The following is a 27,977-nucleotide window of genomic DNA, read 5'->3' on the forward strand; positions in this document are numbered from 1 at the left end:
TGTTAACATTACCATGCTTTGGAAATAAATAACACTCTGCAGTGCATAATGGACCTATTTGCCTTCAGTCCCCTAAAATTGATCTTGGCCTAAAGGTACTTTTTCAAGAGGCAACTAGACTTTCTTGTTTTTCTTTGAAGACATTTCACTTCTCATCCAAGAAGCTGCTTCACCTCTTACAGTATGGTGGGGAATGGAAGGAATTATATTCCTTGCAGGCAGCTGGTCATTTGTATTCTTTTAAAGAGATGTTGAGGACACTTGGACATTTGTCTGTGTTCTCAGGGTCACCTGAGTAGTTCAAATGGGTATGGAGCCTTCTTGGAACTGCTGAAAGGACTGTTATGGAGCTGTTTTCTGCCCTCTATCCTTTCACTGTTGAACAAGGGCACAGGCTGTTGGGGATGAGTCTGTGTTGTCTGCATCTCAAACTGAAGTGCAAATGGTCCCTGTAGTCTGCAATTTTTGGAAATCTGTTCATAATCCCGCACCATTCAAAGGGTGTTCATTGCAAAGTGCATAGCTAAACGTCTATAGAGGTTCTCAATCGTCTAGGTCATGACTGTCCCAAAAGTGCTTTTTCAAGAGACAACTGGGCTTATTTTTTTTTCTTTGAAGACATTTCGCTTCTCATCCAAGAAGCTTCATCCAAAAATAAACTATTTTGCACAAAATGTCTCATGGAGGAACATACCTTTGGAGCATTGGTGTTAATCAGTAAATCTCTAAATAGATTAAGCATGATTGAGGGACTGTATCTCTTATTATAAATCTGTCTGGACATTAAAATCTAGAATGTATTTCTTATATTGCTCCTGCATCACACATCTGTCCCAGGTATGCCTTCCCCAGGATTTGTATGAGACTTTATTATCTTTACCATTTGAAAACTAGCCAAGAAATTATTTATTCCACAAGGCTTCTCACTACTAAGTATTTTTGCCTTATTTCAACTATTAATTTTAAGTTCCACTTTATATTTATATTTTTATTATGGTTAGCAAGTTAGAATACTTGATTGAATAGAAAGATGGCATATAAATTAAATAACTGCATTTATTCAGATGAAATTGCCGGTCAAAAGAAAGCTCAGGACCATATTGGTTGGAATCATGTGGAAGAGGCCTTCATCTCACAGTGGATAGACAATGGGTAAAATGAAGAAGAAGAAGAAGAAGAAGAAGAAGAAGAAGAAGAAGAAGAAGAAGAAGAAGAAGAAGAAGAAGAAGAAGAAGAAGAAGAAGAAGAAGAAGAAGAAATATGAATCATTATTGATATTATTGATTATTTTTGAATGAGTTACTTATATGGATATCACATTCATAAAGCAATTTATTTAATCAGATGTAAAAACTGTACACATATCTGTTTTATAGTTTGTAAGTGATAGCTATAAGAGGAAGCTAATTATGTGAAGTTTGCCATGCAAATCAAATGGAAAATTACAATATAAAAATCACTTTAAAAATGACAGCAACTATTTATTTTGTAGATAGTAGAAGCTGTTTATGAACCAGTACCAGGAGATATATATACTACAAAGATATCAGCTGTCATAAAAAAGTACGTATTATTAACGAACTTATTTGATTTGAACAGCATTCAGTATTTGCCTATTTATTTTATTAAATAATAAAATAATTTATTTAATAAATTATTTAAAAATATTTATTTATAATAATAACATTTATTTATCAGCCAACTGCAAAAGGCAGTTTTATGTAGAACACCTTATATCCCATGATGATCTCTGCAACAATATCAAACATCCACAACTACCTATCCCAATTCCTTGGAAAGGACTTGGTAAGTAGACAAAAATGCCAATTCCAGTCTAACTTCTGGCTGTCTGTGTGACAAACCAAAATATTTATTTATTTATTATTTATTTATGTATTTATTTTATTTCTATACTGCCCTTCTTCCGAAGGACTCAGGGCAGTGTACAGCTTGATTAAAAACACAAAGACAGACAAAATTTAAAAATAATTAAAATTATTAAATAATTGGCTCAATTATAAAACCCCCAAATTTAAAATCCCATATTTAAAACCAATTAAAATCTTTACATTGATAGCCCGGCCTGGCGGAACAACAAGATTTTGAGCACACGGTGAAATACACAGAGATCGGAGATCTTACGCATTTCTGGGGGCAGTTCATTCCAAAGGGCAGGGGCTCCCACAGAGAAGGCCCTCCCCCTGGGTGTCGCCAGCCAACATAATTTGGCTGATGGCACCCTGAGGAGACCCTCTCTGTGGGAGCGGACTGGCCGGTGGGAGGCTACTGGTGGCAGAAGAGGGTCTTGAAGGTACCCGGGTCCAATGCCATGGAGCGCTTTAAAGGTGGTAACCAACACCTTGAATTGCACCCAGAAGACCACTGGGAGCCAGTGCAGCTGGAGCAGGAGGGGTGTCATGTGGGCACAACAAGTTGCGCCCATAACCACCCGCGCGGCCGCATTCTGGACCAGTTGGAGCCTCCGGGTGCTTTTCAAGGGGAACCCCATGTAGAGAGCATTACAATAGTCCAGTCGGGAGGTGACAAGGGCGTGAGTGACTGTGCGCAAGGCATCGCGATCCAGAAAGAGCTGCAACTGATGAATCAGGCGAACCTGATAAAAGCCCCCCCTGGCCACGGCCGTCATATGTTCTTCTAAAGACAGCCGTGCATCCAGGAGGACGCCCAGATTGTGAGCCCTCTCTGGGGGGGTAAAGACTCACCCCCAATAGTAAGCGATGGTACCAACTGACTATATCGTGACGCCGGGAACCACAGCCACTCAGTCTTGGAGGGGTTGAGTCTGAGCCTATTTCTCCCCATCCAGACCCGCACGGCCTCCAGGCAGCAAGACATCCCATCAAGGGCATCATTGGGATGGTCTGGGGTGGAGATATACAACTGAGTATCATCAGTGTACAGGTGGACTCTCACCCCAAAACCACGGATGATCTCAGCCAGCGGCTTCACATAAATGTCGAACAGAAGGGGCAAGAGGACCAACCCTTTGGGCACTCCCCATGCGAGGCGCCTCAAAGTCGACCTCTGCCCCCCTGTCAACACGAACTGCGAGCGGTCGGAGAGGAAGGAAGAGAACCACCGCAAAACAATGCCCCCTATTCCTAACCCCCTCAACCGCTGCAGCATGATACCATGGTCGATGGTATCAAAAGCTGCTGAGAGATCTAACAGGACCAGGACAGAGGAACAACCCCTGTCCCGAGCCCTCCAGAGATCATCCACCAACGCGACCAATGCCGTTTCTGTTCTGTACCCCTGCCTGAAGCCCAACTGGTACGGGTCCAGATAAATAGCTTCATCCAGGTGCCTGGGCAGTTGTCGTGCCACCACACTCTCAACAACCTTTGCCACAAAACAAAGGTTGGAGACCAGACAGTAGTTGGCTAATTCAGCCAGGTCCAGGGAAGGCTTCTTGAGGAGGGGCCTCACCACCACCTCTTTCAAGGCAGCGGGAAAGGCACTCTCACTCAGAGAAGCAGTTATAATTCCCTGGAGCCAGCCTCGTGTAACCTCCCGGGAGGCCAGTACCAACCAGGAGGGACATGGGTCCAATAAACATGTGGCGGCACTAATCCTACCCAGAACCTGTCCACATCCTCGGGAGCCACAGGATCAAACTCCTCCCAGATAATGTTCTCAAGACCTACCCTCGTCTCCTCTCCCGGACTCACCCAGTCGGAGTCCAAGCCTTCCCGAATCCGAGCGACTTTATCATGCAGGAATTGCACAAAATCCTCAGCTCAACCCTGCAAGGGATCTTCCCGCACTCCCCCGAAGAAGGGAGTGGGTCACCCTAAACAGAGCGGCTGGGCGGTTCTCTGCAGATGCAATAAGAGCGGAAAAATAGATTTTGCCGCTTTTATCGCCACTAGGTAGGTCTTGATATAAGATCTCACCAGTGTCCGGTCGGAATCAGATTGACTAGTCCTCCAAATGCTCTCTAGGCGTCTTTTCCGACGCTTCATCTCTCTCAGCTCCTTGGAGAACCAAGGAGCCAATTGAGGTCGGCATCGGGTCAGAGGCCGCAAAGGCATGACGTGGTCCAAAGCCCCGGTGGCCGCAATCTCCCAGGCGGCCACCAGGTCTTCAGTCGAGTTGTGTGCCAGGGTCTCAGGAAATGGCCCAAGCTCCGTCAGGAACCTTTCGGGATCCATTAGACGCCTGGGACAGAACCATTTGATCAGCTCTGTCTCCCTGCGGCGGGGGGAAGTGGCAGGAAAGTCCAAACAAAGCAGAGAATGATCTGTCCATGATAAGGGTTTAATGTCTAAATCCCCTCTACCAAGATCATTCAACCACTGACCAGAGACGAAAATCAAGTCCAGAGTGTGTCCCCCTGTGTGAGTGGGGCCCTGAACTAATTGGGTCAGGTCCATGGCCGCTATGGAAGCCATGAACTCCCGAGCCACCTCTGACACCTCACCTGCAGATGGCAGGTTGAAATCCCCCATGACAATAAGTCTGGGGGTATCAACCGCCACCCCGGCAATAACATCAAGCAGCTCGGGCAGGGTCGCCACCACGTGGCAGGCAGCCAGGTACATAGTCAGAAAACCCATCTGCCTCCCACGGCCCCACTTCACGAGGAGGGACTCATATCCGGCTATCTGAGGAACAGTGGTCTCCCTCAGACTAAGACTTTCACTAATAATCGCCGCCACTCCCTCACCCCTCCCCTGAGCCTTTGGCTGGTGAAATGCATGGAAACCTGGTGGGCACATTTCAACGAGGGGAACCTCCCCCCTCATGGCCCAACCAGGTCTCCGTAATACCTGCCAGGTCTGAACCCCCCTCCAATATAAGATTACAAATGAGGGGAGCTTTGTTAACAACTGACCTGGCATTACATAACATTAGCCGCGGACCCAGGGCCTGAGGCTCTGTGCAACCCAGGACCCGAGTCGCGCATTGGGGGCCGGAGTGCGCAATCGCTCGTAGACAGCGTATGCGCACCCCCGGAACATACTAAGTGCAATTTATATTGCACTTAAAACTGGGGGGTCCCATCAGGGTGGAATGGGGGCAGAGGTGAAGGGCCATTGCAGGATCTCTGGTAGGTTGTAAAGGTGAATGACTGTGGAAACACTGCAGCTGCTGTAAGTTTGAACAGGGTCGTGTATATATAGCCTTTTTGGGGGGGGGAGGTCTTTGAATAGCTGTGAAATGACTGGTCACAAGTTAAAAACTACCTGTAAAGGAATAGCAATTGAATTTGAATATACAATAAATCAAAACAGTTAGGTTAAAACTTAGCTATTATAACCTAGTTATAACTGTAAGAAATTAGTAATCAATAATTTCTTTCCAATAAAAATAATAAACTTGACCTTATACCACATTAACAAAATATAACTAATTAAATCAAATAAAATTAAACAATATGTATCATATAAGCAACAGACGCATATTACCAAGGCCAATCCAGAAGTCACAAGTTCCCAATCAGAGGGGTATGTCTATTTCTCAAAATTGAATTTAAAGTAAAACAAAATAGTATGCTTTATTTTCTAATTTCTAATCAACATTGGTAAGGAGAATTTGTTCTAATTCTATGATTTCTTTGAGATCCTCTAACCAACCTTTCCAGAACAGTTCAATAAATAGAAATCTTTTATTGCACATAGGATTAACAATGGAGGGCTTGCTAAGTCATATAGGGTAGAAGGAGATCTCAAATATCTTCTTTCAGAAGCTATGTGGGTTTTCAATCCTTGGTTCCATCTCCTGCTTTGAAGTGACAATGGCAGTTCCTGCTGCTATCACTTATCTTCTAAGCCAGGGGTTTCAAACTCAATTTTATTGAGGGACGCATCAGGGTTGTGTTTGGCTTTGGGGGGATGGGGTGGGCTTGGCCAGCTCGACATCACTCATGTCAGGGGCGCCTGTGATGGCTTGAGCACTCTGCCAGTGAAAACAGACTCCCAATCTCCGTTTTCGGCTGAGTGCTCTGCCAGCAAAAACACAGCCCTTCCAAGCTCTGTTTTTGCTGGCAGAGGCGCTGCAGGCCGGTCCTTCACTGTTTCCAGAGTAGCTGCACAGGCCAGATCTAAGCACCCCGTGGGCCGAATCCGGCCCCCGCACCTTGAATTTGACACTCCTGTTCTAAGCAGTACCCCACAGGCATCTGTCTTCTAACTCCAGTGACCTAGGGTGATAACACTGCTTGCTGACTTTCTAATGATTAAAAAATAAAAATGAGAAACTTGAATTTTATCTATGGTATCACCTATAACAATGTAGTTTAGAAGACAGATGCCTGGGGGTGATAATGTCAATAAGATTCAGAGCTTTTCTCCTTGAGATATGAACCAATCTCACAAAAGATAAAAGAAAAAAATCTATACTTTAAAAAGCTATAATAAAGCTGTTTAAGTATTAATATTATTTAACTTTAAGGACAAGGAAGAGGAAGTATATTAAGTATGCTCACTGCCTTGAGTTGTTTATAAAAATAATAAAGGAATAAAAAAAATCTATACAAAACACATTGATTTGGTTTTGGAAAAGATGGGGGAAACAGCTGGTAATATATATAAATAAAAGAAAATTCAGTGCTCCACACGGATCATAAAAAATGCTTGGTTGACCACAAATAAAAGAGTCCTCCAAGAATCTACAGAAAGACACTGGGGAGAAAAATTTACAGGTATTATTATTATTATAAATCACAAGTAGATTCTAAAATTAAAATAGTGTCTGAACTCCTCTGGGGGAAAGAATAAGGGCTGAAATTGAATAATTAATTTCATAAGTTATAAATGGAAATAAAAAGACAAACATGAGACTTTAGCATTCAAATGCAAAGATAGATCAAACTTAGCACAAATTTATAAATAAAATAGATTTCAACATGCTTTGTCTATTTCCACAGAAATATAAGAGTCCTGAAAAAGATGTTTCCTTACCTCAAATATCTAATTTTCTTCAACATTTTGGGAGGTTGCATATTAATCAATGCTAAACCCTTTTGGGAGGTTGCATATTAATCAATTTGCTAAAAAATGAAAATCTTACTTTTTTCACTCTTGGTCTACAGATAATTTCTTGTTTGAAAAGGCTTTTTTTTTTTTTCAGCAAAAGGAAAGGCTAAGATATCTGCCTATGTACATATGACAGAGAGAAATTAAGGAGATTTCCAGGAAGGAAAAATACCTCCCAGAAAATTAAATTTTAAATTAAATCAAATAGTACCTATTTTGACAAATGTGTATGTTTCAAGTAATGGCAAAAAGATATATCTAGATTTATATAGCAATGGAAGAAATCAAGAGTTAAATGTACAGTTCTCCAAGATGCAAAAGAAAGAGGAGGATTGCTAGATTCCAGATTGTATTTAGCAGCCTGCTGTTTGGCTTGTAGAAAACAGTTGAGAAATAGGAAAATAGTTAGAATTAGAAGAACACAACCTATGTGCCCAAACCACCTGTATTGGTTTCAGCATATATAAAAAAGCCATGGGCAAAGGGAAGTGATTAATATAGCAAAAGTATGGAGAATTTAATAAGAAGTCAAGAGAACAATTAATTGCAGAGGGGTTTATTTTTCAATAGTTTTCATATGCACAGTTAAAAGAGTGATTTATTATAGATAAAATGCAGGGAATTGAATGACTATAAGATGGAATTTGGAATTGAATTATGTATAAGGATGAACATTTGATTGCTAAAATGTATAACTACATTGAGATTTGAATTGGAATAAGAACAAGTTAAAAATGCAGGATAAAATGGGATAAGAATTTTGATTACAATATAAAGATGGACCAATGGAAGAGAATGTGGCTAAAACGACTGAACTTCACATTGTTTTATAATTTAAGAGACAATGTCTAAAACTGATATACCAGTGGTGTGTGATATCAAATAAATTATCTAAGATGCATAAATGTTGGAATCAATAAATCAATGTTGGAAATGTGAAAAACATGAAGGGATATTTTACCATGTTATGATAGCCTTGCAAAAAAGCGAAAAAGAGTTGGATACAAATACACATGATGCTGCAAACAATTTTAAAGATTAACATACAGATAAAGTTAGAACTTTTTGAACTGGGTTTAATGGATAAACAGCTAGGAAGATTTACGAGATATTAGTTTTGTATGGTATGGTAATTGCATCAAGACAAATGCATATGCACAAAGGTACAAAAACACTGAAATATCCACCAAGGAGTGGATTGTAAATATGGGCAGAATTTTCATTATAATGTTTTGTATTTTCTCTTGGCTTTGTCTCTTCAATTCGCTTTTTTAGTAAATTGCTTTTTTATAAAGCCTTTACTAGCATTCTATATTGTCCTTATATCTGGGTCTTTATTAAAGTTATTCTCAAAAAAAATTCATATTCTTTTTATAGTTTTCCATCATTGATTCATTTTTGTAACAAAATTAGCCACCATCTCTATAAGTTCTAATTCTTCTATTATATGTTAAAAGCAGGGGTGAAATGCTCCCAGTTCGGACCGGCTCAGGCGAGTAGGTAGCGATGGTGGCGAGCAGTTCGGAGAACCGGTAGCAAAAATCCCTGCCCCCACCCCCCATGCCCAGCTGAGCCACACGATTATCAGAGCCTTTTTTTTCTTTTAAATGGCTCTGACGATCCAAGCTGTGACGATCCCAGTTGAGTTGCCTGCTAATCAGCAACTCAGCTTGGATCGTCAGAGCCATTTAAAAGAAAAAAAGTTTTTTCATTTAAATGGCTCTGATAATCCAAGCTCTGACGATCTCAGCTGAGTTGCCTGCTAATCGGTAGCAAAAATCCCTCCCCCTCCCCCCCTCAGGTTGCTTACCTTAGCTGCTGGTCGCAACACCTTACTATAATCCCTGTAATCCATTGCATCAGCAAGCAACTGAATCTCCCTGCCTGCAATAAAGCAGGCAGGGAGTTGTGGACTTCAACTCCGAGAATTCCTCAGCCAGCAAAGCAAAGCTGGCTGAGGAATTCTGGGAGTTGAAGTCTACAAGTCTTAAAGTTGCCAAGGTTGGAGACCCCTGTTCTATTGGGTAAGTTTTTTTCCCCTTTGGGAGCTTTAAAAAAATAGTTAATTGCGGTTTTTTTTAGTTGTTCTTTTTTTAGATCTAGCCATTTAAAGTTTAGGAAGTTTTAAATTTAGCTGCTTTTATATAAAAATAAAAATAAATTAAAATAAAATAATATTTGTGCAGCTTTGTGAGATTTAGTGTGTTTCTGTAGTGTTTCACTCTAACTACACAAACACACAAAATCTCACAAAGCTGTATGTGGAATTTTGTGTGTGTAAAGTGTGAAAGTTGGTTTTTGGGACTTTTTGTGGCTGTGTGAGGTTCCTGCTTGTTGCAGGGGCCATTTTGGGTCTAGCACAGCTGCTTTTACATTGTGGGTGAGCCAGTTGTGTTGTGTTGTGTTGTGTTGTATGTGTGTAAAGTGTGAAAGTTGTTTTTTTGGGCTTTTTGTGGCTGTGTGAGGTTCCTGCTTGTTGCAGGGGCCATTTTGGTCTAGCACAGCTGCTTGCTTTTATATTGTGGGTGAGCCAGTTGTGTTGTGTGTGTTTTGTTATTTTTTTATTTTGACTTATATGCCGCCCTTCTCCGGAGACTCAGGGCGACTTACAAGGCGTTAAGCAATAGCCTTCATGCTTTTGTATATTTTATACAAAGTCAGCTTATTGCTCCCACAAACCGGGATTGTTACCTACCTTAGAAAGGATGGAAGACTGAGTCAACCTTGAGCCTGGTGAGAATTGAACTCACAGTAATTGCAGCAGCTGGAAGCTAAATACTACCTTGTTGTGTTTTGTAGGTTAAAAAAGGGCAAAGAAGTGACATTGACTTGGCCACGCCCACTTGACCAACAAGCCATGCCCTCCCAGTCACCTTACCACCAAGCCCCGCCCACTAATTAAGCCACACCCACAGAACCGGTAGCAAAAAAATGTAGATTTCACCCCTGGTTAAAAGTCACTGTTTTATGATCTGTAAAAGTCTTTAACACTATTTCCATTTTGTTAACACATATGACAGGATTTTTAGAAATCCAAACGATATCTATACCTGAAAAAGATCTGTGTCTAAGAAATAAGTATATTTTTTAGAATCACTATTTTTATGTTGTCATTCATTTGTAAGCTCATAGTTGTTGAAAATTTCAAAAAATATTTTAGGTAATTTGTCTTGTGTTGTTTTAATTCCTTTCATAGAGGTTCTATATTTCTGTGGGCAAATGATTCCATTCCAGTCTCCCAATAAACAGTTTTCATATACATTAATATTTCCATAGATTCCTTGAAAAAAAATCTAGCTTTGTTATCATTTGGAGTATACATTCCTAATATAATCCTGATTTCATTCAAATTAATTTCCATCTCTATGTATCTACCATGATCATCAGTCAATATCAATTTTGGTTGTGGTTGTGGGTTTATATACAAAACAACTCAATTTTTCTTCGTTTTTTCCCCCTGAGATTAATTCTTGTCCCAATGTTTATACATTCAATATTTTTTCTTATATATATTTTCCTTTAAACAAATTACTACTTGTTTTAACTTTTTCAAATAATAAGATAGGCTTTTAGAATATTTTATCCCACTTTTTTTTTTTACCATATACAACAATGAAAACATATTTCCCCCTGGGTTCTACTTACCTTTACTACTATTTTGCAATGGGACTGCGCGCGTGCTCTTCTGCGCATGCGCAGAAGCGTTCTGATGACGTCGGGGTCAGTGGATGGAGCCTCCCACCAGTTTTACCACCGGTTCTACAGAATCGGTGTGAATCAGGGGCAACCAATCACTGTTCACCCTCCTATTTTTCCAACAACAAACCTGTGATATGAGATAGACTGAGAGAGAAAGACTAGTCCATTCCATCAGCCGAGGCCATAGGGGAGGGGCGGGGGGGTAGCGGTTATCATTAAAGAAGGTCTGAGACCGAGGGAGGCCACTGTTCCTCAGACGGCCGGCTGTTTTTTGTGAAATGGGGTCATGGGGTTCAGATGGTTGTTTGCTGATCACGTACCTGGCTCCCTGCCACGTGGCAACAGCCCTGCCCGAGCTACTCAACATCATCGCCGCGGTGGCGGTTGATACCCCTAGGCTTATGGTCATGGGGGATTTCAACCTGCCGTCCGTGGGTGAGACGTCGGAGATGGCTCGGGAGTTCATGGCTTCCATGACAGCTATGGACCTGACCCAGTTAATTCATGGACCTACCCACACAGGGGGAAACACGCTGGATCTGGTTTTTGTCTCTGGACAGTGGTTGAGGGATCTTGATATAGGGGATATAGTTACTGAACCCTTGTCATGGTCAGATCACTCTCTGCTTCGTCTCGACTTTCGAACCGCTGCACCCCGTCGCAGGGAGGCGGAGCCGGTAAGATGGTTCCGCCCCAGGCGCCTGATGGAACCTGACAGATTCCAGACGGAGCTTGGGCCATTTCCTGAGGTTCTGGCACACGCCTCGACTGGAGACCTGTTAGCCGCCTGGGATAGGGCGGCTGCTGGTGCTCTGGATCGGGTCGTGCCTTTGCGGCCTCTGACCCGGCACCGATCTCAATTGGCTCCTTGGTTTACCGAGGAGCTGAGGGAGTTGAAGTGCCGGAAAAGATGCCTAGAGAGTAGTTGGAGGGCCAGTCTTTCTGAATCTGACCGGACACTAGTAAGATCCCACATTAGGAATTACTTAGTGGCAATAAAAGCAGCGAAATGTAGTTATTTTGCTGCTCTTATTGCATCATCAGATAATTGCCCGGCCGCCCTCTTTAGGGTGACCCGCTCCCTGCTCCACCAGGAAGCGCGGGAGGACCCCTTGGAGGGTAGAGCCGAGGATTTTGTTCAGTATCTGTATGACAAAATCACTCAGATTCGGGAAGATTTGGACTCCGACTGGGTAGTCTCAGGGGGAGAGACAGGGGCAGGTCTTGAGAATGTTATCTGGAATGAGTTTGATCCTGTGACCCCTGAGGACGTGGACAGGATTCTGGGTAGACTGAACACGACCACTTGTTTATTGGACCCGTGTCCTTCCTGGTTAGTACTGGCTTCCCGGGAAGTGACACGAGGCTGGCTCCAGGGGATTATAAACGCTTCGCTGGGTGAGGGTGACTTTCCCGCTGCCTTGAAAGAGGCGGTGGTGAGGCCTCTCCTCAAGAAGCCTTCCCTGGACCCGGCAATGTTGGTAAATTATTGTCCGGTCTCCAACCTTCGCTTTGTTGCGAAGGTTGTTGAGAGTGTGGTCGCGCAACAGCTCCCCCAGCACCTGGATGAAACGACGTATCTGGATCCGTTCCAGTCGGGCTTCAGGCCCGGGTACAGCACGGAAACGGCATTGGTCGCATTGGTTGATGATCTCTGGAGGGCTCGGGACAGGTGGTGCTCCTCTGTCCTGGTCTTGTTAGATCTCTCAGCGGCTTTTGATACCATCGACCATGGTATCATGCTGCACCGGTTGGAAGAGTTGGGGATGGGAGGCACTGTGTTGCGGTGGTTCTCCTCCTTTCTCTCTGACCGGTCGCAGTCTTTGTTGACAGGGGGACAGAGGTCGACCCCAAGGCCCCTCATATGTGGGGTGCCGCAAGGGTCGGTCCTCTCGCCTCTCCTGTTCAACATTTATGTGAAGCCGCTGGGCGAGATCATCTGTGGTTTCGGGGTGGAGTACCATCAGTACGCTGATGACACTTAGCTGTACATCTCCACCCCGGATCACCCCAACGATGCCCTTGAAGTGATGCCCCGGTGCCTGGAGGCCGTATGGATCTGGATGGGGAGGAACAGTCTCAGGCTCAACCCATCCAAGACCGAGTGGCTGTGGTTTCCGACGTCCCGATATAGTCAGTTGACGCCATCACTGACTATTGGGGGTGAATCATTGGCCCCCACGGAGAGGGCTCGCAACTTGGGCGTCCTCCTGGATTCACGGCTGTCTTTAGAAGAGCACTTGACGGCCATGACCGGGAGGATTTTTCATCAGGTTCGCCTGATTCGCCAGTTGCGTCCCTTTCTGGATCGGGACTCGTTACGCACGGTCACTCATGCCCTTGTCACCTCCCGCCTGGACTACTGCAACGCTCTCTACATGGGGCTCCCCTTGAGGAGCATCCGGAGGCTCCAACTGGCGCAGAGTGCAGCCGCGCGGGTGGTAATGGGAGCGACATGGCGTTCCCATGTAACACCCCTCCTGCGCGAGCTGCACTGGCTCCCGGTGGTCTTCCGGGTGCGCTTCAAGGTTCTGGTTACCACCTTTAAAGCGCTCCATGGCTTAGGGTACTTGCGGGACTGCCTACTACCACCAATAGCCTCCCACCGGCCAGTACACTCCCATAGAGAGGGGCTCCTCCGGGTGCCGTCAGCCAAACAATGCTGACTGGTGGCCCCCAGGGGGAGAGCCTTCTCTGTGGGGGCACCTACTATCTGGAACGAGCTCCCCCCAGAGATACGGAGGATCCCGGATCTGCGCACCTTCCGCCGCGCCTTAAAGACCTTACTATTTCATCAGGCCGGCCTGGCCTAATTTTCCCCCTCTTTTATAAGAGATTTTTAAAATTTTAAATATCTTTTAGTATTTTATATATTCAATTTTAAATTGGTTTTAAAAGTTTGGGGTTTTAAATTTGTCGGGGCCAAAATTATTTAATTTGATTTTATTCTATTTTTTAAATTTTGTATGTATGTGTTTTTTATTGTTTGGCTGTGCACTGCCCTGAGTCCTTCGGGAGTAGGGCGGTATAGAAATCTAATAAAATAAATAGATAGATAGATAGATAGATAGATAGATAGATAGATAGATAGTCCAAAGTCACCCAGCCAGCTTTCACAACTAAGGCAGGATTCCCAATCTCTGGGTTTGTAGGTCAACACCTTAACTACTACCACTCTTTTTATTTTTATTTTTTGCAAGGAGTTGACCAATTTATATTCCTTATTATGCAATTCAATCCATATTTATGCTGTAAAAGTTGAAAAGTCTACAACTGTAGCACTCAACACATTAGTTTTTTCTTCAGCCTCTTGCTTCATTTGCTGCAGAGCTCATTTCTTTGTACCCATTTGCATCGCCTCCAATTCTTTTTTCAACTTGTCAAGGAAGTCTCCCACTTTTCAGACTGAATTAAGGTGAAACCTTTGCTGCTTAAAAGTTAAAATAACTCTTTGTAGTTTATCCCAACAATAAATGTGTATTAGCATAGCGAGGCTAGTAAAAGAGGGCACGGGATTTGCATTAGCAAAGGGGGAGGGGGAGGGCAATGTGGTGCCTGCAAGCAAAGAAAGACTGATGTTAGAAGAAACTTATTTGAGCATCTTGCTACTTTTCATATTGGCTTCCCCATTGACTTTGCTTGTGGGGCCATATCAGGGAAGGTCACAAAGATGATCACATGACTGCAGAATTCTTCAACCAATTCAAGCTGGTTGCCAAGCTCAAATGTGTTCATATGACCATAGGGGTGCTGGATAGTTGGAATTTTGAAAACGAATTGTCCATTTGTTCAATGCCACTACAATTTTGAACTGTCACTGAATGAATGGTCATAATTTGAGGAGTAGCTATATGAATATCTTGTATGGAAAATAAAGAACACTCAAATAAGTAGCAACATTTGCTGAGAAAAAAAAAGTGTACACAAAAAAAATTCCTCTTCAAAATCAAAATTGCATTGTAATGCATTTTGTGTTGCTTCATCCTGTTTGAAAGCTATAAGGCCAAATAGATAATTTTTTTCTCAAAACAATTATGTGACACTTAATTTCTAAGAGTAGTTTAGCATTCCCATGCTACATTTTTAGTGCATACATACATTCCAGAGTTCTGGTTAGTTGAAAAAAAAAAGATATAAAGACATAAAAGATATGAAGATATAAAATGAATGATTATATTTAAACAGAAATATAATAAACAGAAATATTTAAACAGAAAAGAGAAAAACACAAAATAGCCATTAGCAATTGATATGTCCTGAAATATGATATGAATTATTGCTTCTCCATAATCATAAAATTCTTTATAAGTTTATTTATTGAAATAGGACATAGAAATATTGATTGTAATCAGTCCTCACTTCAAGCCTATGGAATATAATATATAAATATAATATAATATAATATAATATAATATAATATAATATAATATAATATAATATAATATAATATAATATAATATAATATAATATAATATAATTAATATAATATAATATAATATAATATAATATAATATAATATAATATAATATCAGAGTTGGAAGGGACCTTGGAGGTCTTCTAGTCCAACCCCCTGCTTAGGCAGGAAACTCCACACCACTTCAGACAAATGGTTATCCAACATCTTCTTAAAAGCTTCCAGCATTCACAACTTCTGGAGGCAAGTTGTTCCATGATTAATTGTTCTAACTGTCAGGAAATTTCTCCTTAGTTCTAAGTTGCTTCTCTCCTTGATTACTTTCCACCTATTGCTTCTTGTCCTACCCTCGGGTACTTTGGAGAATAGCTTTGCTCCCTCTTGTTTGTGGCAGCCCCTGAGATATTGGAATACTGCTATCATGTCTCCCCTAGTCCTTCTTTTCATTAAACTAGACATACCCAGTTCCTGCAACCATTCTTCATATGTTTTAGCCTCCAGTCTCCTAATCATCTTTGTTGCTCTGCTCTGCCCTCTGCATATCATTATCAGTTATTATTAAAAGACGCATGCATTTGGTTGATTCTATTTGTTGAATTAAGAATGAAGATAACTAGATTTTGGTCGAACCTCAAAACTGAATGAGTGAGTGTAGGTCAGTTACAGTCTAATTTAACTCAACCTACTTCAAATAAAGGAAGGGAGTTCATTTAAGTGTTTTGTTCACCATTTCAAAGTCTGTATTTACAAGACATGTGCCATAAAACAGTGATGGTTAATCTTTTTGGTGCCAAGTGCCCAAAGCGTGCGTGCGTGCATGCCCAAACCCCCCAAATGCAATGCGAGTGCCCCCTACGCATGCGTCCCAGTCCCCCCCCGACATGCATGCCAGCCCTGTGCGCATGTGCCCCGCACCCCCACATCCCATTTTGGCTTCCAGGTTGGTGCAGGAGGCTTTCCAGGCCCAAAATGGGTGGGGGGGCCTTGCACAGCCCCGTTTGAATCTGGAAAGCCTTCTGCACCAACCTTGAAGCCAACATATGGAGGACGGCTACTTCTGGCCTTTGTTGGTGCATCTGAGCATGACTCTGCCCCAAGACACTGGCAAGCTGCTGCCACTTTGCCGGCGCAAACAGCCTGCCAGCGCAGCCTCTTAGCCGGCATGAACGGCTTGCATCCACAGCCTCTTTGCCAACGCAAACCGCCTAAATTTGAGTTGTAGCTAAAACAGAAATCTATACAACATAAACAACAGGAAACATTAAGATTGGTACATGGAGAATAAAAGAAAAGGTATCTTTATTGTGAGCAAAAAGGAAAGTAAAATAGAAAAAGACCTTACCTACCGAAGAAAGGATAAGTGCCATTCAATCTACTTTCCCAACCACTAAATGGAAGAAATGGTATAATAAGAATATATCTCTAGCATAGGAGTTCTTGTGAATGCTGTTGTTGTCCTACCATCCTTTAATTTTCAAATGATTGGTACAAATTCAATGGATAGTACAATGAAATTTATTTAGAGTGGAACAAGATATTTATGGATTATTCTTCATTATAGGTGATTTCATATTGGTTGAAAAGTGGGTGAGCTTATTCCTTTATCAACATCAAAGTAATGATGTGTTTCTAGATTTTGCCAATGCATCCAAACTCAGCTTAGTATTCAACTTCCAATTTTTAAACTTTTGTGAGCCACAGTCCTTGGAAACTTTTCTGCCTTTTGTTATAACAATTTTTTAACTCTGTTTCACATACTGTTCTGAGAACAATACATAGACCCAAACATGACCTAGTTCTTGTGTGTGCTTTGTTTTAGTAGCCATATAACAATGTTTTCTGCCTAGATGTTATATTGCTAAAATATTTTTCTTCACTCACTTGAGCAAGAGTGAACAATGTATGGTTGTGTATGTGATCTTAAACTCTTATCATTATAGTAAGCATGAGGAGTAGGGAGGGATGACAGAAATTGTGTTGCAAAAATATCTTAGGGCTACACATTTTATCTCTGCATTAGAATTTCTGAAATAAAACAAAATTAACATGTTTCAGTTAAATTCTTCATATAATCTAAGTTTTACAAGCTTCTACTTAGATGCAGTAAGTAACTGTAAGTTAAAGTATCCATCACCAACTATGGTTTCCATCAAGGCTGTACTTCCAGGAAAATATAATCAAGAATACATTGGTAAATATTTTTCTAGCATCCATTTAAACTTGATTTCAGCTGAACAATAGAGACCTAATATTATACATAACAGTATAAGCATGCCTGTGATATTCACATAAACTTGGTTTATTTCTATTGGGATTTTTAAAACCTTTGGTTGTGTAAAACTTTATGAACAAGGCAATATTTGGTAAGGGCTGTTTCTCTCTTCGTACAAAAAGATGTACTAGTCATTGATTTTATGAGAGCTAGTTTCATATAAATATTGGTTGTCATCTAAATAACAAAGAGATTTTTTCCCCACAGATGTTTGACCCCTGATGCAGAAATCCGTCCTGATATAGTAGAGGTCAGTTCAATGATTTCAGATGTTATGATGAAGTATTTAGATGGATTATCAAATTCCCAGCTTGTCTTGGAGAAGAAATTGGAACGGGAAAGAAGGCGTACTCAGAGATATTTCATGGAGGCCAATAGGAATGCAATAAAATGTCACCATCAACTTGCTGTGTTATCTCAGGTAAGGTAAACTTATATACTGGTAGTTATTTTGTTACCAAGGCTACATTACATTCTCTGTTATTTGTTCATTAGCCTGCTCTCACACTTACAAAGTTTGCACCACATTACCAAGCAAACAGCTGTATACCTACAGTAATGTGAATATTTTTTTTTTATTTGATTTATATGCCATCCTTCTCCGGAGACTCAGGGCGGCTTACAATGCATTAAGCAATAGCCTTCATACTTTTGTATATTTATACAAAGTCAGCTTATTGCCCCCACAAACTGGGTCCTCATTTCACCTACCTTAGAAAGGATGGAAGGCTGAGTCAACCTTGAGCCTTGGAGAGATTCGAACCAGCAGTAATTGCAGGCAGCTGTGTTAATAACAGGGTGCTTAGACCACTGTACCATCAGGGCTCTTGGTTGCTGAAGCTAGAAAATAAAAACAGTATTTGTAACACCATCAAATGCTATGTTGTCTTTATATTTGAAAAGGACTGAGATGGTAGCATATACATTTTAATGCTCCCAATTTGCATTCCTGAAAGATTAAATATTGGATCTAATATCATAAGGCTAAAATTTTGAAAATTCAACAAAATGAGGGATATAAGTAGAAAATTAAAAGCAAATCATTGTCTCATGAAAACATGACTTAGAAGTCACCAGAGAGACAAAAATAACCCAGTAATGAAAGCAATTTTATGTTTCAAGATTATTGGCTATTAATTTACAAATTCAGACATATCAGTTTGATTACATAATGCTTTCCAAGATATACTTCAACAAAACAAAAGTAGGTTTAGTTGTAAAACAAGTCCTTCAAAAGAAGTCCTTAGGCATAATCACCAACCTTTATCTTCTTTGACACCCTGCCAAAGGCCTTACTTGGCAACGCCCCACGAAGTTCAGAAACAAACAAGAGATGCTGACTGGAAACAGAGTTAGCAACATTGTTTTCCTGCAAAAGGCCCAAGTGCCTTTGTTTTTCTTTTAAGCCTTATGGGAGGGGCCAATCATCTCCTGGCCTTACTCCCGAGTCGTCCCTTTTACTTTAGCTGCTCTTGCCTTCTGGCAGGTCTGCACATGCGTGCACTAGGAAAAGGCTCCTTCTGTTCCTCTGCCTCTCTGCTGTCCGATTCTGGGGGCTCCGGAGTCTGTGCATCACTCGCAGATGGCCCTGGCCCCATCTCTGCCTCCAATGCAGAGCCCTCGTCTGGGCCTTCCCCAGACTCCAGGACTGAGCGATGTTCCTCCCCAGCCTCCTCACTGTCTGACTCCGCTGCCAGCTCCACAGGCTGCTGGCGGACCACAACAGCTGGTAGAAAGAAGCTTGATTACAATAATTGAAATATCTGTGAAATTTCATGATACCACTTAGCATGAATTTCACAGACTAGTATTGTCAGAGCAAATTATTTATATTCTTAAAAAATTGTTTCTATTATTTTGCAGGAACGTTATGAAAAGTCAAGTTTCAGCAGCAGTAGTAGTGGAGCAGCTAGTTTAAAAAGTGAATTTTATGAAAATACTGATACTCTATCTGAAAACCTCCACCAGTTTTCTGGAAAAGATGAAGAGAAAGATGAAACTCTGTCAGATGATAACTGCATTTTAGAAAATACAGAAAAAGGTAAGATTAAACAAGACAAGTTTAGTACTCCTGATCAGAATTGCAGAGAAGGGTTAATTTCTGCTTTTATTTTTATAAAGATGTCTTTTCAGAATTTGATGATGAATTGGATATTGCAGATCATTCTAGCAGTTCTAGTTCAAGTCCCCTTAAAGAGTCAACATTTGGTAAGTTCCTTTAAGAATATTTTTGAATTGTTGATAGTGTTAATTGGAAGCTATTAGTGATGACAAAAACTTTACTATAGTATCTGAGCAGTAATAAGATAGCAGACGTGAATCATGAATGAAAACATAATGATGATCCTGCAGTTTCAGAATAAATTTGGAAAGACCAAATGAAACAAAACAAAAGAAGAACTTGATTTAAAAATCACAGATTTAGCTAAAAATCATCCATAATCAAATTAATGTGGTGTAAGAAGCTCCAAATTTAACTAAAGCACATTTGGTAACATGGTCTTCTATCTGCTTTAAGTGAAGCTGGGAGATGTTGATTGTTGCAAAGTCTGTCCCATGAGCAATCTTCATGCTTGTAAGTGTGTTAAGCCGTAAATAAACTGATCTACAATATGAAATATGAAAGCAATATTTATAGTAATATTTTATTACTTATCCAGTCTTTAGAAAAATGGCATAAATAAACTGAATGAGTATCAAATTTAAAGGATTTTTATGTTTTAAAAAGCATGATCCGTGTTGTAAAAAGTAAAGCTGAGCATTGAGATAAGTGACTCTTTCAATCAATCAGAATAGAGCTGGAAGGGACCTTGGAGGTCAACCCCCTGCTCAAGCAGGAGACCCTATATCATTTCAGGTAGGTAGCTGTCCAGTCTTTTCTTAAAAACCTCCAGTGATAAAACATCTACAACTTCTGAAGGCAAGCAGTTCCACTGGTTAATTGTCCTCACTATTAGGAAGTTTCTCCTTAGTTTTAGATTGCTTCTCTCCTTGATTAGTTTCCATTCATTGTTTCTTGTCTTGCCTTCTGGTGCTTTGGAAAATGAATTGACCTCTTCTTTTTTGTGGCAGCCTGTCAAGTACAGGAATACTGCTATTATGTTACCGTTAATCTTTCTTTTCTCTAGACTGGCCATACCCAATTCTTGCAACCGTTCATATGTTTTTGTCTCCAGGCCCTTAATCATCTTAGTTTCTCTTCTTTGCACTTTTTCTATAGTAAATATACATTTGATATGTATCTTTACTGTGATAGTATACAGTATGTTTATCCTTGATGCAAACATTTCAAGAATGAATAATTGTATGAAATAAATTCTTACAAATGAAATTAATATCAAAGAACAGTTACATTTGATCACTGACTTAAATCATAAGAAGAGTAAAAGCTTTATGATTTCAACTATTCATGATTACTCGTTATATCTAAATCTCTCTCTTTTTCTATTTAATCTATAAAAACGAAATACCACTCACGCATCATCACAAAATCTCCAGAACCGTAAAGCCTACAAACTTGAAATTTGCCACATATGTTCCTCTTGGCTTCTAAGTGCTCATTTAGAAAGGATTTTTCCGAAATGACCATCAGAGCATTAGTATTTCCTATATTATTATTAACACGCTCTGATGCTAAGGAGTTCTACTCCCCCTCACCACCTGAAAACAAATCTGTTCCAAATACAAAACACAAGCAGAGGAGAGGCATTTCAGTTTCAATTTTCAAATAATAACAGCAGCAAGCAGGGAATAGGATAGAGGAGACTTCTATGAGGAGGCAAGCCTGAGGGAAAGAAGGGGGATATGATAGCATAGGCTTCTGTGGGGCAAGGCTGAGGGAGAGAAGGGGATAGGATAGGAGAGGCTTCTGTGTGGCAAGGTTGAAAGAGAGAAGGGGATAGGATAGTGGAGGCTTCTGCAGGGCAAGGAGGAGGAAGAAAAGGGGAGAGGAGAGGCCAATTGTAACTACTCATTAATTTTCGAGCTGTAAGTATCGATTTATCAAGCCCGATCACATAGTTTTGTAGCGGAGCACGGGTATTCAGCTAGTTATATATATTGGAAATATTAATTCCTGTAGGGGATTTGTAAGATTTGAACATTTAATCTTAATTTATTTTGAGAAGATTCAAATAATATTTTAAATAGGGATATATGCCCTGTGAAAAACTTTTCAATCTGAGCATTTTATAACCTACCACATTAATAGATGTCTAGCCTTTTAGATTTTTTCCAGTTAAAACACAACAGAAGTTTATTACGCATGTTACATGTTAATGCTGGAAAATGGTAAGAAAAAACCATTAGCAACGATTACAACGGTAGTGAAAAAAAGTGATTTACACCTGGTCTTCACTCTTATAACTGTCGCAGCAGGCTCACAGTGATCAAAATTAGAGTGCTTGGCAACCGGTATGTATTTACAACAGTTACAGTGTCCTGGGATCATGTGATTGCCATTTGCAATCTTCCCAGCACATTTCAATGGAGGAAGCCAGATCTCTTAGTGACCACATGATTCATTCAAGTGATTTGTTTCATAACCATCATAAAAAAGTTTGAAAAAATCAGCTTTAACTCATTTAATATTATAATTTATTCTTTACTAAGCTAATTCCTAATAACAAGGCTAATAGAAAAATTGGAATGGAGAGTATGTGATGTTTTTTTCTTTTTTATTCTGAATAAAGGTTGATTTGCCTACTTTGAGCTCTGACCCAGAAAACATATATAGCAGACAAGAAAATAGTCTGCTTTCTTAAATGTACAGTAAAAAGAATTTAGATACAATTATTGCATCTGATAGATTGTAAAAGTAAAGTCATGCCTGACTCTAAGGGGCGGTGCTTATCTCCATTTCCTAGCCGAGGGAAACAGTTTTGTCTGAATATGCTTTCGCAGTCATGTAGCTGGCATGACTATATGCCGAGGCACATGAAACACTGTTACTTTCCCATCAAAATGGTACCTATTTATCTACTCGCATTTGCATGGTTTCAAACTACTAGTTGGCAGGAACTGGGGCAAAAACAAGAGCCACCCTGTCACATGGTACTTCGGTCTTGAACTGCCAACTTTACCTTTGACGAGCCCGAATCTTAATCACTAGGCCATCACATACCCTCTAACAAATTACATGGTCAGCAAATACAATATTCCTATGCTTTATCAAGTATGATTAAAATGTAATATTTAGATAAGTATGAGTCTGTTTACATCTTGACATTTTTTGTATTTAAAGTTGTCTTTTATTGCCAGAATATATTTTTAAAAATTAGTATGGTAGGATGCAAATGTTAGAAGAAAAATATTTTATGGATTTAAAATGTTTGCAGACTCGTATACATTCAGTACTTTTGTTACAGGCATAAAACGCAGCTTAAGTGCTTATGAAAGACAGCCTCAGGCAAGGCAAGTTTGAAATCTTACTTTACAAATGTAAATTGTTTGCCTCTCTTATTTTGAATTCATCTTGAATCTGTAGTATAGCAATATTGAAATTTTCAAAGAATATAATTTTCAAAATACGTGAAACACATTAGCAGTTTAGGAACATATAAAATTATGTACAACATATAAAATGATGCTCATATTTAAAAAATCCTTCACAAAACAAATCTCAGGTTTATTTTTTTATTGTTTCAGTGGTATAAATGTCTTAAAATAAGTTGGCAGAATAGAAGCAGAAATTGTTATTATAAAATTTTATTATGGTAATTGTGATACATATTTTATCCATTGCGAAAATATTTTTCATATTCTTTTTCAAGGTCCATTCAGAATAGGAGGATACAACATTTTATTGTCTAAGGGCCACCCTTAGTTTTCAGCATCACACTGGAAAACACACTTTCCAAAGTACTGACTGCTCCTAGGAAACAACTAAATCTAATCTAATTTGCATTTAAAAGTAAACTAAACTAAAAATAAATATAGTAAAATGATAACTCCCCAATTGTGTATTTTAAGCTGTTCTCCTTTTATCAGAATTTAATTTTTTTTACTAAACATTATTGCCATATCTAAAGCTTTTAGAAACAGCATATGGCTAAGGCCTCAAGCTAAGTGGTGCTATCTAAAATGTTAAATAGTATGAACATGCATTTTTTGGCATCAGCATTCTACAGAGAACTGCATAGGTTTGGTACAGAAAACTTAATACAACTCTTGAAGCAACTGCCTTTTTTAGATTTGCTCAGGAGCAGGAAAAAAGAAGGACTGTTTTTAGGAATAGCAGAGAGGTTCTAAATGCTTTGGATATGCTGTACAAGGACCAGAACATTTCTTTCAGACAGTCTTTGAAGATGTGCAGCCATAGCATCTAGTAATACTGCATGATAAGAAAGATGGATAAGGACTTTTTAATGTATGTGTGCTTCTTTGTAAACTTTTGATAAAATTGGAGTCATTATATGTAAGATTCCCAGGTGATTTTCTTTCTAGGCATTGATACAATTTATATGCTAAATTTCTCACACAATTATTATTTGAAAGATTACTCTTGCTACCCTTTCTGTGTTTGCAGAGATTACACTGGAATTCCAGGATTCAGACCAAGACCCGGTAATTTCACTTCTGCCGCTATTTTTGAAAGGATTCCCATCTTGAATGTCTTCTAATCTTATTTTTAAATTGTGTTAGTTTCACATGCAGTTTTTTCTTTTATTTCTTCAGCTTTGCTGCCCCTTGATCTGCTTCTGAAAATGCCTTCGTTCATGTTCAGGGCCCACGTTAAGAAAATAGAGGATTCGTTAGTGACAGGGTGGAAATCCCATAGCCTTCCTGCTGTGATTCTGCGCAATCTGAAAGATCATGGTAGTACTTAAAATATCACTTCACCATTAAGCAAGTTATGAATAGAACATAGATTTACAGAAAAGTTATAAATAGTGAGATGCTGTATTGAAGAAAAAGTCTTACATAAATAACATTATGTGGAACACTCAAAAAAGATCCACCTTCTTAGACATCTGGAATCTTAACAGTATAGAAAAAGATGGGATAAAGAGTTTAATTGGAGCAGTCCAAGAAAAAAATGGAATGGACAAAGGAAAAATTGAAATAGGAACAGTAGGTAATTGTTCAATGTCCCCTATCCATCGCTTCCTTTTAGTTGCCCTGAACCTTGTATTGCAGCAAGCACCCCAGAACTCTGCAATTCTGGGGCTGTTTACCATGCTGCAGCTCAGGGGCTTCTTGGTGCACTGTGGCTCTGAGACTGCAAAAAGCCTCTGAGCTGCAGCAAGAAGCCTCAGCTTTCCCTGGAAGCCCCAGCTGGCCTAACAATGCATCATAAAACCGCACCACCGCAGGAAGCGCCAGCCATCCAAACAGCATAGCAGAAAGCCACAGCACCCCAAGAAGCCAATCACTCCAGGAGCATAGCACAAGCCACAACTGCCACAGCTCAGCTAAAGTACGGAAAATGTTTTATATTTAAAATTCAATAACTCTCTATTAATAGTGTTGTTACAAGAAGGGAAATTCTAGATTTCTTTATAATTTGCAAGATCCAAATGCCTTTCTGCTATTTTTCCCTCTTTCCTGGCTTCTGCATCTGTCTTTGAGAGAAATACTGAAACCAGCAAATTGATTTTCATTGCTGACTGTAACATTATCTTCTGTAGCATCAGCTGGGATTGCTGTATCACAACGGAAGGTGCGTCAGATCAGTGATCCTATTCAACAGATTCTAGTTCAGCTGCACAAAATTATTTACATCACTCAGGTATATTTTGCTGATATTATTTTAATACAGAACAATTGTATTGCTTGATAGGTATAACAATAGTTTCTCTGCTCCTGGCCAATATATATATTGTTAACCTTGCGCATAATATTTGCTTCTGCAAATGGGATGTGGGGTCCAGGACCATTATTTTGAGGAGCCAGGGTAAACAGTGAGAATAGCTATCACACTTCCAGAAGTATAGCGATATAGAATGGCGGGAGTTGTTCCTTGCTCTTGCCCACTCCATTCTTTTCAAGTCATGAATTTTTATGTTTATCTCTTCTTCCAGCTTCTGGTACATGCACATAGGTATATCGATCTGTTTCTTAACTATACTTAGATTATCATTTAGATTTAAAGCAAGTACTGTTGGTCATTTTCCATCTGTGAGTTAGGCTGACAGGCTTCTTCGACTGATGAAAATTTTCATAATCTTTGATTCTTAGCAGGGCAATCTATGTTGAAAAACTCAGTCTTGCAGAGTTTCTTCCTCTTCACTTTTAACAAGCTTTCCTATGCTTGTCAAATTCTACTTGGAAGACTTTCATTCAGTCTCCAGTTAACAAGTCTTCAGGAGTGTAAATTCTGCTCAATCCAACTCAGATTTAATAGCCTGTATTTCCCTGTATTAAAATAAGAGCTCTTTCAGAATTGCCTATCCTGGTTTCTCTGGTAATTTATGATATCTCTAGTGGAAGCCCAGTAAACCTCATCCCCACCCCTCTCCTTATAAATACTTTCAACAGGAGAATACTAAATACAGCTATATTCTTACTAAATATGACTATATTTGACATTATATTTGTCTGTGAAACTTTGCTGAATACATCGTTCCCTGACTCCATTACTACAGTAAGAGACTATCATATTTACCGGTCAGATCGTGAAATCCGTAGAGGAGGTGGGGTTGCTATCTTCTACAAAATGTCCCTACATCTAAAAAATATTCAAGTTACACAGGAACTTGCTCTTCCTGAGACAATCATCTGCAACCTGTCCTTAAATAGCATATTTCTATTCTTACTATGTTACAGAGCCTCACATTACGATATCGAACATGTGAACAAGTTAACTTCACTACTAACCTGGGCAGCCTCCTGCCCACACCCAATAATCTTTCTTGGTGACCTTAATTTACCACTTATTAATTGGACCCTAAATGAATGTACAACTGAGCCTATACATGCAACCCTGTACAATACTGTAACTAATCTGGGACTTGATCATCTAGTAACTAACAACACTAGACTCAACAACTGCCTTGATCTCATCTTCTGCAACAGTTTAAATTCAATTTATGGACTACAAATAATAGAACCATTCTCCAATAGCGACCACAGCATGATTGACTTTTGTCTCAATTTACGCCCTCTCAAAAATCATCATAATTATGGGATTCCAAGTTATAACTTTAAAAAAGCCAACTATGATCTTATAGACAATGAACTCTCATATCTTGATTGGCAAATTCTATTCACTGGCTATAATACTGCTGACAACCATTACAACATTTTCTTGTGCTGAGTTAAAAGAATCATTAAACTTTACGTACCACTAATATCCCACAAAACCAGAAAAAAAAAACTACCAATAACAATAAGGAAACTATAATCCAGAAAAAAATCTCTTTGGCAAAAAAACAAAACTAATTACGTAGCAAACTTCAAAAACCACTACAAAAACTTATGCCAACAAATAAAGACTGAATACATCAATTATCACATCAAGCAAGAAGAAAACCTTCTATAGTACGCATAAAATCCACCCGTGCTTCTATAATTCTATAACCTCTAAAAGGACCAAACACGAAGACTAGTGATGAAACCGTTAAAGCCAATCTCTTTAACACGTTCTTCGGATCAGTCTTTGTAAACAGCAACAACACATACCCAACATTTCCCAGTCGTACTAAGACAATTACAATGATTACGGTGATCTTATACATATTGATTTTACAGAAGACAACGTTGAAAAGGCACTGCACAATCTAAAACCATCTCTTATCTATTGGACCTGATGGACTATGTGCATACTTCTTAAAAAAGCTTTCCACTGCAATTGCATAATTTTTGAAAAATCTTTCAGTACCATCTCCTTGCCCTACCAATGGTTAGAAGCCAAGGTCATCCCTATCTTCAAAAAGGAAGACCCTAGCCTAGTTGAAAATTACAGACCAATCTCTTTATGTTGCATCACCTACAAAGTCATGGAATCAATCATTAACCAATCTATTACCCTCCACCTAGAGACAAACAACCTACTTTCTAACAAACAATTTTCCAGAGTACTGCTCCTGCAGTCCATAGCTGGATTTCTTCTTCATCAGTTCCTTTTGACTGGGTGATATTTTAGACACATCTCTCCTCGCCCTGTGGCCACGCCCCCTGCTCCCATAATGCACCAGTCTTTTCACTCAGTCACTGAAGACTGGTGTGTTTTTCTCTCTTCGTGTTCACATTACATGATTTTAGCTTTCTGGCGTTCAGGTTTTTATTTATTTTTGTTTAGTTTTTCTCTCGGTGAGAGCCTGTATTAAAGAAGGCTGCAGGGAGCAAGAATCGAGTCTGGGGCGCCAGTCCGTTCTCCCCCGGGGCTTCTGACGGCCGTCAGACTGCAGCCAGGGGTTTCCGACCCTTCGGGGCGGTTCCCTACCCTTCATTACAGCCGCTGGTGTGAGCGCAGGTGTTGCGGATCGCCGTGATCACCCACACACCTTTTCCTGTGAATCGGATTGTATCGGCTCTCATTGAGGCGGCTCCGGATTCTTGCATGGTTTGCCCTGCAGGCTCTGACGTTTACTCGGCGCTTGCTGGCTGGAGCGAAGATTAGCTCAGCCGGGCCTCCCTTCCTGCCGAGTGT

The 27,977-nt window shown here is 40.0% G+C and overlaps 1 protein-coding gene across 3 annotated transcripts in view; it reads left to right on the plus strand.

Moving 5' to 3' along the window:
- Positions 1–27,977, plus strand: part of NEK10 (NIMA related kinase 10) — a 213,081-nt gene that overhangs the window by 123,180 nt on the left and 61,924 nt on the right. For 2 of the 3 annotated variants that reach the window (XM_034404000.2, XM_060685794.2), the window contains exons 25-32: positions 1,493–1,563; positions 17,594–17,807; positions 19,250–19,427; positions 19,508–19,594; positions 22,753–22,798; positions 23,913–23,950; positions 24,062–24,202; positions 25,015–25,115. In XM_034404000.2, the coding sequence (XP_034259891.1) occupies positions 1,493–1,563; positions 17,594–17,807; positions 19,250–19,427; positions 19,508–19,594; positions 22,753–22,798; positions 23,913–23,950; positions 24,062–24,202; positions 25,015–25,115 (876 nt within the window). The remainder of the gene's footprint in view (positions 1–1,492; positions 1,564–17,593; positions 17,808–19,249; positions 19,428–19,507; positions 19,595–22,752; positions 22,799–23,912; positions 23,951–24,061; positions 24,203–25,014; positions 25,116–27,977) is intronic. The other variant, XM_060685795.2, reaches the window with a different exon arrangement.

This window comes from Pantherophis guttatus, chromosome 4 (assembly GCF_059756535.1).
Source record: "Pantherophis guttatus breed Tessera chromosome 4, ASM5975653v1, whole genome shotgun sequence".
Classification (NCBI taxonomy): Eukaryota; Metazoa; Chordata; class Lepidosauria; order Squamata; family Colubridae; genus Pantherophis; species Pantherophis guttatus.